Raw genomic sequence first — 15,170 nt, forward strand, 5'->3', positions numbered from 1 at the left:
ATAGGAGCTGACGCGCAGGGCTGACCTCAGCTCTCACAGCCTGTGCGGGGTGACAGGTGTCCCTTCCCCATGGCATCCATCTCCTGCCCTGGGCCTTTCCCATGAGCAAGTCACAGCTAAAAGCCTGTGTGTGCAGACATACAGACTTAATTGCTGTGTCAGCCTGTCCGTTTTGTAATGAAGCTCTCCCATGTGAAGAAGCCTGGGTGCCCCAGGGATGCCCGTCCTTGTGGCGCATCCCTTTGCAGGTGGATTCCGCTGCTCTGTGTCCCAGACGGTTACTCTCCTCTCATTAGTTTGCTGGCAAGGACACGTCACTGAGATGGCACGTTTCATTCATTCGTACATCTTCCTTTCCCTGGAAGTAGTACCTTTCCTTCTGCCTTGTTCCCAAAAGCAGTCAGCGACTGTGGTCATCATGAAACAGCAAGAGAAGAGGCAGCATCCCCAGCCGGTAATAATACCTAGTTTTGCACAGCAGCTTTCACCTACAGACCTGAACGCTCTGAGGAAAAAGAGGGTTACTACTGCTCTCTCCTCGCACATGCAGCAATTTGCCCCGGTCCCAGGCTCATACCTATGGGCCAGGATCTCATTTCACCGCTGTGCAGGATGACATGAGGTTATCTTGCTTTATTCCTGCCTGTGCAGGAGGTGCAAACAATGCCTGAAGGAAAGCCTGGAAGTATCCTACTAAAATTTCATTAAATCGCTAGACTGGATCTTGTTTTGTAATTCAAGTCAGTTTACCAAGCTGGGGAGCCTGGAGTCGGCAGCCAATTCAGATGATGCTGCCTCAGGCGGGTCTTCTCATAAGTGGGAGGCACACATTTGAGGACACAGAGCAGCTGATGGTGAGAGATAGTCTGATTTTGCACGTGTGGAGAGAGTCTTTACAAAGAAGGATTATTTTACCTCTGCTTTCTTCTCACTAGTTTTAGGAGGGTCACTCCTAGGCCTTGCTTTCCCCACCAGCGGTGGATTGCTAACATGTTGCATGGAATGGGGCTTGCAGCGTACTGGTCTCCACTAGTCAGAAGGCCATCATCCCTTTACTCTCAGTGATGAATGAGTCCACTTCCCACTTGCAGAAGTAGCTTAACAAATTAACCAGAAATCTGCCATTGGTCCCAGCTGGTGCTGCAGCTCTTCATGGGCAGACCCAGCCTTCCTGCATGGCAAGGTTCGTGTAGGACCTACAGCTAGATGGTGTCCCCTGCTTCCCACCAGACTATTCCCACTGGCTGTTGCAGGCCAGAGTGAAACGCTGGGATTTATGGGGACGATTCTCACTATTCAGCTGGCTTCCAGATAGGAGCAAACAATATCAGGATAAAATGTTCGTGAAGGACAGACTCAAATGTTTACAAAAGGAGAGAAACAGCAAAGCTTTGTTTTAGCACAGCCTATAGAAACGTGAAGGACGTCAAGTGTAGGCAAACCATAAAAAGCCATTTATTTTATTCTATGTGCTTTAAATAAACTTCACACATTAGATACCTGCAGATACTTGAATTGGCATATGAACACAATTAGAGTTTTCTTCTCTAGTCACACAGCTAGCATGAGGGTTTTTCCATTGGTCTTCAAACCCAGTCATCAGCCTTGTAATTCTCTATTTTCGCTGCTTGGGTTTAAAGCATCCAGCCTAGCAAAGACTGTTTTACATAACTTAGTTCCTTTAAATAGGAATGATATTAAAAAAAAAAATAGTAAAATGAGACATTTATTTTGCCTTAAAGGTGTTAGCATACAATTCACTGTACTGCTGAGGGCACTAGAGGTATAGGAAAGCCAGATGAAGGTCGTATTATAATTGGTGCTTTGAATTGTAAGAAGGAAGCAAAGGTGAAGTTTGTGATGTTTTTTGCGAGAACTCAGTAAAGAAAGTTACAGGGAAAAAATGAAAGGAGAATTAGGAATCAAGTTGCAGTGTCTTGCACAGCAGATTAAAGCAGTTTTCATGAGCTGCAGTCTCCAGCCTTGAAAACTGGTGGAGCATGGAAACAGCTCCTCACCCGAGCTGGTCGGGCTCAGGGAAGGATACAGCGCCTGGGTGGCTCTCCTTATGGCTATAAGGAGAGGTGGCTCTGGGAGCAGTCCATTAAACTGTTTGGAAACAACCTCCGGGAGCTGTCATAACAAACGTGCTCTGAAAATCCAAACATATTTTTAAGCATTGCCCGTCACTCCCAGCTATTAAGCAGCAGCAGTATGGCAGCTGTATGGTGATTGCCCAAGCTCCTGGCTCTGCACTTCAGCTAGACTCTGACAGCATGTTGCATTTGGTATGCAAGGAAAGGCATCAATAAATATATTCACCACTTTAGTGCATTTTAGCTTGACATATGTCCAGTAAACAGTATTTTGCTCTCTTGATGTCAAAAATCCCCCCAAAATCACCTGATTATTCAGTGCTTCCTTCTGTTATGATGCTTTGGGGTTCTTCAAATCATTTTCATTATGCACTACATAATAATAAAAATCTCTATGCAGTATGCTGATAATTCCGTGCATGGTCTCTGTGATTTCTGATTGTTTGAATAACAGGATGCTATTGAAATGCCATGCAGAAGCGTTGCATCACCCTGAGAGAATAAAGCTTTTCTCCTTTTACTCCTGGTGAAGATAAACATTTGAACAGCTGAAATAGGTAAAATATCCTAGGGAAAGCACTGTGAAAAGCAGACATGCTAAAGCCCTTCGTGCAGAAGCTGGGCTGCAAAGGACAAAAAGGAGAAATAAATTAGATAAATAAATAACATTGAATGGAAGGCACTCAAAATAAGCTGTTCTTTTTCTTCTCTTGTGATCTTAAAGCAGAAGAGAAGCACTAGCAGGACCAGGAAAGAAATATTGCGTGCTATTTTTGTGCTGCTGTTATAAAATATGTATTGTTTATTGTTCTGCACTGCAGCTAAAGTTTTGCATCAACCTCAAAAATACAGCAAAGTTTGTTTTGAAGGAGACACGCGGCGCTGCTGTTCTTTAATGATGTTCTTAAGAGTGCAGTGGTAGGATTTCAATCTTCTTACAAGCCCAGGCAGGTTGTAGGGTATGATTCATAGAAAGTGTAAAATACTGTGTGCCTGTGTTCGTTATGAATATATTTTGTATATACTATTTTATATATATATATGCCTATATATATGTATGTGTACCTGGTGTTCAACTGTATGCTAAGCCAGGCAATGATGCTGGGCAGTCTTGTCTCCTGGCTGGAAGCACTGTTGGGTGCCATCCTCTTGGGCTGTGCTCCACGCGTTGCAGAGGCCACTGTTAGGTACCTGAGCTCGGCCACGCTACCAAAAGTCCCTTTTGACTCTGTATTGAGGGTGCCAGGACTTTACGCTAAAACTTACCTCTCTGTAAAATGGGTATAACAGTACCAAGTTATTGTTGCTATAGGGCTGCATGAGAATACTGTAAAGCTTAATGGTGTGCTTGTAAATGGGTTGAGAGGCAGAGGAAGAAGCTGGTATTTATGTGGTCTTTTTGAGACTGATGTTGAAATGGAGATGCATTCAGGCCCTCTGGACCAGTCCATTTTAGCTGTCTGTGTGTGCAGGCAGCTTTGAGGATAACTGATGTGGTGCAGAGGTGAGCAGCAGAGGTGACCAGTCACTCCTCAATAAAGGGGTGTTGCAGGCAGTGCAACAAGGCATAATGCCACAGGCACACAGGCAGTCTGAATGGGCTAACTGAGCTCCTAGAGGCTGGGTCTGCCCAGCCTGGTTAACCTTGCAGGTCCCCGCTTAGAGCTAGTTCAAGTATCTCTGCATGGTGTTGTGTTGAGACATATAAAACATACCCAAAGCTGCCTGGGTAAATGAGCGCTCCCACCAGCCTCCTGACACGTGGCTGAACCGCAGTACAATGCATGTTCAAATGTTGAGGCGTAATGCTCAGCCTGGCTTCATTTCAACTTGCCTGCTGGTAATGTCAACAAAGATGCCCTGTGTACCAGAAAGAAAAACCTTGCAGGAATCCAAATGATAGAGAAGGCATTTGGGACTGATTGCCAGGCACTTTATGCAGGCATATATTGCCAGGCTTGCTTCAAATGTGCATTTAATGCCCTACTCGGAAGGGCAGGGGGCTTGGAGAGGACCACACCAACATCTGACCAGAAATTTTGAGTTTCTGATGACTGTTTTCTACTCGGAGCAGAGGAAGATAAGAAGTGTCTCTGGTGGAAATATAAACGTACAACAACCGTGTTTTTATTAATACGCTGTTTTATGGTAAAGGGAATGCTTTGGGCTTGTTTATGCTGCAAAATGTTGTTGGTTTTTTCCTTTGTTTTTTTTTTTTTTATTTTTATTTTTGCCTGGAGAAAATCTACGATGTTTAAGTGATTGCAGAATGGAACATCACTTTCCCTGTAAAATAGTGCTCACTGAGACGTGGTGGGATCTCACACTTGACCAAATTAGCATATGCGCTCAAATATCAGAGCTCTGACTAGTAAAAATAACACCAGATTTGCATTTTCACATTTTTAGCTCTCGCTCCCTGTCTGGTTTTATGCCTTTTTTTCTTGACTGACAATTCTCTTTGTGGCAGATTTATTGCTGTTCTGCTGTTTGGACCCTATAATCAACTAGACACTTGGCTGAAGACGTTAGTCATTTCATTAAGTACTTCTTTGCAGATATCTCAGACACAATTTTCTGTTGCTCTGGTTCCAAAAAGCAAATGACCCATGGCCAGCAAAGTCTGCATATGAATCTTTAATAAACAGAGGTAGTACCAACAATGCTCTCAGGTTTCCAAACTGCAGAGGGCTAATTAAAAGATGTTGAATAGGGAAGAACTGCCATCGCCATCCTGCTCTGACAAAAATGCGCCTGCATCTGTTCCCAGTAAAACTGCTCTTCTAGAAGCATTGTCTCATTTATCCTCCTTCCTTCCCATCAGAGCTACACATGAAACCTTCTTCATGCTACGTGCAGATATTGCATAGCAATTTAAAATAAAGAACATTTTTCAGTAATACATTGCTGAAAACAAAGACTGAACAGTTGTCTTAGGAGTAAAGATAAAGCATGGAGTGGGGTTCTTTTTATCATCACTGTGTCACTAGTGATTATACTTTATTCATGAACTAAGGAAATATAATTACAGCACTTCCCTACACTTCATAGGCAAAGAACCATTCACTCATTTTATTGAGATGCCTCCTTAAAACACAGTTCTTCCCTCCAGGAACAGTCCTTCATAGCCGTGAATCCTCTCTTCAGCAGCATGCTCTCTGCAGGCAAAGGTACACTCTGTGCCCAGAAAATAGTACCATATGTTATTTGCAGAAGAGTGGGGAGTGAGGAGCCGGTGTACTCACCGGTGTACTCACCCATGGCTGGTTTATTGACCCCATTAATTTTTACAGAGACTGATTCAACAGAAAGCCAAGTTGGCTGCTCCAGCTTGGCCAAGCAGCCTGGTGCAGCACATTGCCATCACTGCTGGGACATAGACCTCTCTGAAGTCTGAAGAGGCATCTTTTCATGGTCAAGATCTGTGCAGGAAATAACTACTGGTCGACTTTGCGCTCTTATTTCCCTAATAGGGAAGGGGATAAGTGCGTTACACACGTGGAGTAGTGACAGCCTCTCCCAATATGCACGCGGGTTCCCTTGTGCTATTTAGTGCACTTACTACGTTATTGCCCTGACAGAAGCTCAAAGACTGAAGTGCAACAGCTTGCACCCCACAAGTCAATAGTGAGGCGCAAGGAGGTGCCTGCCAGCATCTTACCTGCCGCATGAAGCCTCATGGGCTCCTACAGCGTGTTAGCTGCAGAGCTGCACTTCTGTATGCAGACACCCTCCAGTTCTTCCTGGATGTGATGTTCTCCTGTGAGGGTCCAGGAATGTCACCAAGCAGTTGCTGCAGGATGTGCCATGGGGAATTAGCCTGAAATCCCCTGAGGAGGTGCCCAGGTCTGCCTGTTGGACAGTCATTTTAGTTTGGTTTGATTTTTTTTACTTTCCTGATCCCCATAATAACTAACTGGATTCCTGGATGTTCAGCTCCTCCAAGATTGTCATCATATGACATGAAATGGAATAAAATAAAGCGTATAAAAGAAGTAGAATTCATCAGAGACTATCATAATGACCTGCAAGAATAGACATAAGAAAGTGAGCCTTGTTTACAGTGACAGCCCAAATTTTAATCAATTAACATATGAGCCCATTACTTGAAAGACGCAATGGACCTGTGGGACAGCATTCAGTATTTCTTCCTTCCTCAGGGGAGCTGCAGGGTATCGGCTGACATCTTGGAAGCACTCCTTCCTCACTGATGCTTTTAAAGCTACTTTTCTGACTGCAGAAGGCATAGTTAAGCCTTGCACATGCATTTTGTGTGTGCTCTTGGGTACAGTTTCATCCTGTGACCCCATAGGAGACCTCATTGACCTTCTCACAGCTTCTTGAGCCCGAGGAAAGCTCAGTCAGCCTTTATATTGCCAAGCTTTCTTCAGTGCTACAATTAGGAACAGAGAAACCACATAGATTTATTGATATAACTATAATCAGAAGTCATAGCCAGGATGATAAAATGGTCAAATGATCAAATTACTTAAAATTAGAGGCATACTGAAGTGCCTCGGGGACCACAAAGCTGCAGGCAGGCAGCCGGCAAAGCTACATGGCAGTGGGATGCATGCTGCCAGCCCCATGCAGGCAAGGGGACCAAGGGAGAACCCCAGGATTGGTGCAGCCAACAGCCAAAAGGGGTGAGGCCGCTCCAATTTTGTCACTTGTGAAAGATGACAAGGCAGAGCCTGGGCAGAGCCAGGTTGCTTGGTGAGTGTCAGAGGGAAGTGCCAGTGCTGGGTGCTAGGTAGGAGCAGGATGGTGTTTCTGGGCATGAGAAATGCTGGGGCAAGGCTCCCTTTGGGGTATGGGATTCCTGTGTCCCCCAGGATCTGAAGTCTTGAACACCATTAGGATTCTTACCTCATGTGCACTCTGCGGTGTCACAGTGTGGTTCTGCTCATTTATAGGAGACAGTCCCACTTTTGCATTTTATAACACTTTGAGAAGCGAAGGCACTTTTACCTACGGCTTCAGGATTTCATTCAGTCAAATACATTAAGTGCTGTTCATTTTGTATTTATTGCCACCGGTACATCCTGCTTAAGGATGATGTATGGTATGAAGAATTCTTCACTATGAGGTTGGTGAGGCGCTGGCACAGGGTGCCCAGAGAAGCTGTGGTTGCCCCATCCCTGGCAGTGCTCAAGGCCAGGTTGGACACAGGGGCTTGGAGCAAGCTGCTCCAGTGGAAGGGGTCCCTGCCCGTGGCAGGGGTTGGAGCTGGAGGAGCTTCAAGGTCTTTTCCAACCCAAACCATTCTGTGATTCTATGATTCTATGCTCTGTGGCCCTGTATGCTTGGCCATGCACCTTTGGAGTAAATGCCCCTCATCTTTCTCTGCAATTTGCTTTCCTGGAATTTGGGGGCATGGTTGAAACGGCAGACTGCTTGTTCCTCTTGTTTGAAAAAATGTGTTTGTATATACTGTCATTTTACCTAATAAGATGAGCACTGTAAAATAAACAGTCAGCAACCCAGGCACATTAATCTTCCTGATGCAGTTCTACCTTTAGCATTTCCTGACATATATTTGGTGTTGACTTAATTGTACAGCCTTAAAGTAGGATTTGAGTATAAAAGTGCAAAAGCAGTAAGAAAGTGCAGATGCAAGCTAGAAGCTGTCCCCTGAAAACTGTGCAAGCAGTGGATGATGCACAGATCCCTGCAGCAAGGAGATTGAGGTGACAAGTTTATTGTGGTGTTTTTTCACCACCTATCTAGTCATCCCTGAACATCAGGCTTCACACAGGAGATCTGTTGAGACTTGAGCATACAGTGTCATCCTGAGGTTGTCCCTTTCAGTTCTTGCACACAAGGAATCTGACATCAGCACAAAGCAGTGCGTGGTTCATGGTGCTCATGTGGTGTGTCCTCTTAATGCAGCATGAGGCTACAGAGATCTTGCCTGGAAAGAAAAGTTGGTCTCACAGATAACGTTTTAGAATGGAGTTGAGAAAAATCTTGGCTCTCTTCTCACTTTTGCTGAAAGAGGCCAGAGAAGTCATTTTGGAACCTTGTTCTTTGAAAGGTATCAAAAGATGCAAATAAATGCCTAATGGGCTCTGAAATGGTCTTTGAAATCAGTGGGAGACAGGTCTCTGAGATTTCAAAAATCCCACACAAAGTATTTGCATGCATCTTTAAGCATCTAAACACCTTTAAAAATATGTCTCTTAAGTGCCTAACTCTGAGCATAGGTTCCTGTGTTCCGCAGGCATTTCTGAAATTGCATCCAAAGTTGCTTAGATTTCCCCTAAAGAGCACCCTTTTGTTTTAATTTTCTCGTTGACTTAATTTTCTCATGACTTGAGACATAATATATATTAACCTACCCTCATTTTTTGTAGCAAAATGTGGAGAAGTGAAGTTGTTTCTGAGCTGGTTTATTACAAAAAAGGAGCATATGGCTGATTGTGTCCCATCTGAAATGCAAATGGTGGAGCTACGTGGAAAGAATTGCTATTACTTGAGCAGTAAATGTTTCCTAATGAAGTGAGTTTGACTAAGGTGGGAAGCTGGAAATGGCTGCAGGAAGAGATGACAACAGTGAATATTTTTGGTGGAGCAGAGCATTCTTGTCCCACTGATAAGGAGGTTCTTAGGAAATCAACTGGAATTTTTTTCTTATATTCTGTATGTTCATCAATGTGGGGCAATTGTTACACAGAGAGCTAGGCTCTTTTCTTCCCCTTGTTATGAAATAATGTAATTTAATTTGTAACCACAGCTTTTCACTGGTGGCCTCTTTTTGAGCTGAAGTTTTCTGTATTTTTTTAACTTTTGGGGGAAATAGACCTACCCAATGCAAAGAAAGTCTAAAAGAAAGACGAATTCTGATTCCACTAAATTTGATCATGTTGGGCACTTTTGTAGAGGCCAGAGGCCAAAGAGGGTGATGAAGAAATCTGACCCATCTAATTTCCTGGATGCTTTCCTCTTCCCACCAAGCTTTTTCTCTTGCGTGTGTCCCTCTACACTTCCACTGGTCGAAGGTGTCCAAATGTCTGCTGCGACATGGGAGGTGAAATGACTTTCCAGCTCTTCCCTAAATCAAGCAATGAGGCTAGAGGCTGACAGCTCCATTACTTAACTTTCTAATGGGAGAGCTGTGGAGTTGGTGCTGTGAGGTTCAGTACAACCAGTGAGCTGCAGATAGAGCATCAGTCACATTCCTTTGCCTTAAATGTCAGAAGGAACCGGGAAGAGTCTAGATAGCAGCATGTGCACAATTATGTGCTCAGAAGAGCTGAAGCAGCTGCCAGGTTAGACCTTGGGCTTTGTCCCCAAGCAGGATCCCATCGGTGTTAATGTAAGCGTTGCTGAGGCTGAGCTGTCTGTTATATGACACAGTTGAGGGACAGAAGATTAGCATGCCTTTCCCTTGCCAATGACCAAGGGTGTCTAACATTGCTAATGATAATGAAATAGGAGAAATGTAAAGAAAAGAGGCTGCAGCCTCCTGTTGATGGAAGTAATTGGGTTTCTCCATCTTATGAGCAATGATGAGGCTTGCTGGCCTCAGGATATGTTCACATTAGTGTGTTCAGATCTGGGCCAGACTTTTGAATTGAATACCCCACTATGCTTTGGCTCAGGGCAGCCCGAGAGCTCATGAGCTGGGTCAGTGGGCTCTGGAGATACCTCTAAGCTCCCTGAGAACAGAGCCAGCTCTGCCCTACCTGTGCTTTCCCACACTGTGCTCTTGGCCACGGGAGTCTTCACCCCACACAGAGCATGTCACCAGGTTGCGAGCGGGCATTGACCTTGCTGGGGGACACCTGGGTAAGGTTTTTTGGTTGCTGAGTTATTCAAATGCTTCAGAAAGGGCTAGTTCACAAAGTCTCTCCTAAAACAGCATTCCCCTGGTTTTATTAGAGTAGCCTCACCATGTCCAGGAAGCTACTCAGTAGGAGATCCCACCACCCTAGGCACAGAGAGAGTACAATCACTTTGCTACTGTCAGTCTTGGCAGGTGGTTTTATCCTAGTAGGGTGAGATGAGGCTTCAGTATCACAGCTTTTATGATCAGAGTGCCTACAGGTGCTGTAATTATTATAAGAACTAAACCATTATAAGAACTGAACTAAATCAATATAAAACCACATTTATCCATTGTTACGCGTGATGGGCAGCACCTCAGTGGAGGTGAATTTTGTGGTGTCTTTAATTGCAAGAGGGCATAGCAGCTTGAATTATATGCATATCTGCTTGAGTGTTCTTTGTTTACAAGAAATTACAAGCGGTAATGCTGTGACATAGTTTTCCATGTATAAAACTCTTCTTTATCTTTCGTTTTACTTGCTTTTCCCTTCTGTGCCTCTTGCCTCCCCCTGCATCTCATTTCCATTCAGAAACACAAATGACCTCTTGACAGAACTTTCCACTTTCATTCTGTTGATTTGCATTGTGCAGTCAGGAAAATACAAACGCTTTTATTTCTGAGATGTATTTGTGATGTCATGAAAAAACTTTCTCATATTAGCCTCTTCTTTTTTTCTCTTACTTTATCTTTTCAGGTGCGTGTGCAACATTGACTGTTCTCAAACCAACTTCAATCCTCTTTGTGCTTCCGATGGGAAATCTTATGATAATGCATGTCAAATCAAGGAGGCATCATGCCAGAAACAGGAGAAAATTGAAGTCATGTCTTTGGGTCGATGTCAAGGTAACTCTCATAACAAAATTCATTTCAAAGAATGTTTTCAATTTTTGCTCAGGGAAAAAAAAAAAGAACCGGGGTTGGCTTCTTATGTGGCACTTCTTACATTTCCATTAGACTCTTGCAATTTATATGGTAGAGCACAGGCTGTGGGAGAGGGCAGAACCCTCCTCAGTACCGATGCCAAGCGAGGCATGAGGAGTGGCATGTGTAACCCTTCCCACACTGTGCCTGCAGCAGCAGGGGACTGTCCAGCCCTGCACTGGTTTCAAAATCAGGCACCTCTATTTTGCCCAGAGCTCTGTCCTCCAGGTAGGAGTTGGAGCAGGACAGCAGGAAGGCCCCTCAGATACGTTTTGCCTCCCATAACTGGAGCAGCACAAAGCAGCCTCAGGAGGCCAAAGACATGCTCCCAAACAGGCTCCCGCTTGTTTCTGTGCTGGGCCCATGAGATGCCAATAGCAGCTCAAGACCCACTGTGATTCTCCATGGATGCCATGTATGTCAGTGCCCAGCTCATGGGCTACTACATCACCTGTAACCTTTGAGTTGACTGCAAAGCTCTATTTTGTTCTAAAGTAAAAGTGAAGAAAATTTGCCTTTAAATAGCTCCTGTAAATAGAGTGTCTGCTAAGGCTCAGACTTTTAATAGCTTTTTTCCGCTTAGCTTCTGACCAATAAATCCTCAGTACATCCACTTACAAAGCCATACTATACAGGTGTATTAAACACATTCTAATTTATTCTTATCTCTTTAAATTTAACCACCCTATGTGGCAGTTCATTTCACGGTACATATTAAAACTCCCCAATTGCTTCAAATAGAGCAGAAATGACAACTCCTGTTTCATACCGGTATATTTATCCCAGCTGCAATCTGTTATCACATATTGTTATAAAAAGACGTGTTTTCTTAATGGAAGATGTTTCATGTTTCATTCCAAAAAGCCAGATCCTGCTGTTTTCACCTGGCAGATGCAGGGGAGCCTTGCAGCGAGCAGCGGTACTGTGCATGCAAGTGAAGCCACGTTTGCTTGGACACTGGTGGCTGGGACATAGTTTGTATCAAGTATAGGCTTCCCAAGCAATCTAACGTATTTCTTTTCACACAGATAATACTACAACAACTACAAAATCGGAAGATGGGCATTACGCAAGAACAGATTATGCAGGTACGGTTCCTATTCTGTGAGAATCACAATTCACGGGAACTGTGTAAGTGTCTTTTTTCCTTTGCTAAACTGAGGTGCCCTTGTCTTCTAGGGTGGTTTTCTTGGTTTACTTTAAAAAAAAAACCCACTGTCTCTGCATTACTCTTTCTTTTGCTGGAAACTCTCTTCCTTCTTAATAAATGGGCTTCTTCCATTTTTGTCGATGTAGAGATATCATGGCCATAAAACAGTTCTGACAGTGGAAATAAGTGTTGTAAATTATAGGCCAGAATTAGCAGACATTATTGAAAATTGTTGAAACAGTGCACTGGAGTATGCATATTTTTGTCATGATATACAGGTTTAAGAAAGTGCAAATCCAGAGCATAGCCAGCTGTGATCCCGTGAAACGTTGCCTTTATAGATGATATTACCTGTCGGTGCTTAACTATGAAGTTAATAAGGTTCTTAAAATGTGGGGGGTTTTTTAAGTGATAAATGGTTTTAATTTATTTAGAAGCTACAATAAAATATAATGGCTGAATAGACTTATATGGCGTTTGAAATTAAAACCATGTAAATACTACAGAGATTTGGGAGACATCTTTTGCATCCTTTGCCTGGGAGGATTGATTTAGAAGTTGAACGTGTGTGTGCGCACGTGTATGCATGCAGATATTCACAGCTCACACTGAGAATTAAAGCCTTTGGGAAGGTATTGTGAAAATGGGTCAGGTGATGCGTTCCTTGCTTCAGTTTGTTATATTTATATGCTTTGAAAGTATGTAGAGAGAGTAGGTGTAGCTCGTTGGGTTTATCTGAGCAGATTGCTGCATGCCTTAGGTGAAAGCCGGCTGAAAGTTTCACAGGTCTTAACACTTCTTACCTGCAGAGTCCTCAGACAGTAGTTAATTCAGCTGGTCCTCTCTTGTGAGGGCCCTTTGTTCATGACATCCTTGTGTTAATAGGTTAGAAATAGCCATTAGAAATGGTTGTTCAGTTCCTACTTAAAAATGGTACGTGATGATTAAAACATAGAGCTATGAATAAATGATGTCTCGGTGAGGCAGAGGAGTGCTAGGTGTTGGGGGTGGCTGCAGCACGAAGCAGAGAGAGTAGAAATCTCTATGGAAAGTAAATGCTGAGATTCATTTCCAAAAGATCAAAGATGAGCAATGGCTCAGGTGTTTCCTGCTGCCAAGGAGGCCTTCCATGGGTGAAGAGGTAGTCATGCAAAGAGAGAAAGTCTTCAGTCTCTTTCCCCCAAACCCTTGATTAATCTCAGCTTTTCTCTGGGAGGCAGCTGTCACTTGTCTCAAAAGGCTGGAAGGGCTGAGGTTGTATCCTGTGATTGGGCAGGAGATACAGACCCACAACACTTAGAAAGGAGAAAGCACATTTAAGCATGAAGCAACTGAGTTGGAACAAGGGAGGAAAAGCAGAAGCGCGAGGAGGAGGAGATCACAGCGATGACAAGAGAAAGCCAAGTCATGGGTCACAGAGGAAGAGGCGCACAGAAGACACCTTCAGCTCAAGTGGGCAGGAGGAAAAGAACAGCTTTTGCTTAGGAGATGATATTTCAGCCTACGCTTGAGAGGAGAGGTGGTGGGTAGAAGAAAATTGATTGCAGCAAAACACTGTCAGGGGCTGGGAGTCGAGCAGGGAACACAAGAGGGAACTGGTTTAGTGGGCAGGGGTGAGGGTGGAGGTATGGCAAAGAGGAACAGGTCTGTACTGGAGATGGTTTCTGAGTGTGGAGAGGTCAGAAGGAGTGTGGGAACAGATAGCCAGTGAGAGGTGATGGGGCGCTGTGGAGAGGAGGTGGCACCTGACTGCTCTAGAGCCATGGAGTGATGGAGACATCCTAAACAAGCAGTAAGGCTCAGCAGATAGCTCTGGCACAGAAAGGCACCATGATTGCACTTTAGCAGGCAGCAGCTTGAGGCTTCTGCTATGCTTCAGACCCCAGCGGGGAGCTTCAAGGACAGCAAATGTGCCCTCTGGGTGGGTCTTGTCAGGCACCATTCATTGACTTCACTGCAATCACTTTGCACCGGCTGATGTCTTTTTATGCACCTAACTATTATTCTTACTTAACTTTTTCATTTTTGCATACAGTGTCAGCATGTAGGGTGAAAGGTGCAAGTTCAGGCAGGGCAATCCACATGACTCCACTGTCCCTTCATATTTGTGCCATAACCCTGCCCGGAGACCCTAGGGAAAAGGGACCACTGTATTAAAAAGCTGTAACAACTCCAGCCTTTTGGAAATAGTGAAAAGGAAGACAGCAGTATAAAACTGGGGCTCAGGGAGCATTCAGGCTTCAGCGTTTTCCAGGCAGGAAGCTCCATGCCGTCCTCACACTCTTTCAAATGTAGAAACATTTGATGATGGCTATTACAGGAATGTGGTATGTGCTGCTTTTTTCCCACCTTCATATCCCTCATAAGGGAAATACTGCCCTGACCATGGGGAGCTTTGTATGAAAGAGAAGCAGTTCCTCAGCTGTCGTGCCTCTAAAGCAATTTCCCCAAGCCTGCGCCTTCCTAGAGAATACCTTTGTTCTCTTACCATTTAATGGCATTAAAAATTGCAGAGGCCATAAGCACTCCACGCTTTTAAAAACATTGACTTGTATGGACTGACTTTCCCAGGGGAGAAAATAGCAGTGGGCATAATTGATGTTGTCAATTATGCTAATGCAGCAGTGCCAAATGCTCTTTGCAGAGACGGTGGTAGCTGAGCGGTGCGGGTTTTTCCATCAGCACCCCCGCACGCTCGACGTGGGGTCCCAGGAAGGCAGCAGCTTTGGGAACAGCCACAAGTCCCAACACCCGGCTGATTTTTTTCATCTAGAAATATTCAGGCCGTCTGTTCCATCAGTGTCTTCGCTCCCTGCTGTTCCTTCAAGCCCGCTGATACTTGCAAATAACACACAAATCTTACAGTTTGAAAAACCAAGAGTACTTGTTCCTTTGGAGTGTAAATCTTTGCAGTAAGTTTACACCACCTTCATTTTTTAAGGGCTCTTTACACAGGCAAGATTTGTCTGATAGTGGAAATACCTGATTAATATCAGAGACACCCAAAAAGCATGTCCCCTTTCTTAACAAAGCAAACATGGGGAAAAGTGAGCCATAAGTGGCCCTTCTCTGATGGTGTTCACTTCTGCATGGCTGCTTGTGCAATACATGTAACCAGAGTGTCTGTAGAGAGATGTGTTGGTGCCTCTCTCTCTGCTATTCTGACCTCTTT

The 15,170-nt window shown here is 44.2% G+C and overlaps 1 protein-coding gene across 1 annotated transcript in view; it reads left to right on the forward strand.

Annotated features, from left to right (window-relative positions):
• The window catches only part of TMEFF2 (transmembrane protein with EGF like and two follistatin like domains 2), a gene marked incomplete at its 5' end in the record, with an annotated part of 127,021 nt that overhangs the window by 83,345 nt on the left and 28,506 nt on the right, over positions 1-15,170 (forward strand). The window contains 2 exons of the mRNA XM_080621543.1: positions 10,622-10,770; positions 11,877-11,936. Of these exons, the coding sequence (XP_080477669.1) occupies positions 10,622-10,770; positions 11,877-11,936 (209 nt within the window). The remainder of the gene's footprint in view (positions 1-10,621; positions 10,771-11,876; positions 11,937-15,170) is intronic.

Source organism: Psittacula echo (assembly GCF_963264785.1).
Source record: "Psittacula echo genome assembly, chromosome: 6".
NCBI classification, from domain to species: domain Eukaryota; kingdom Metazoa; phylum Chordata; class Aves; order Psittaciformes; family Psittacidae; genus Psittacula; species Psittacula echo.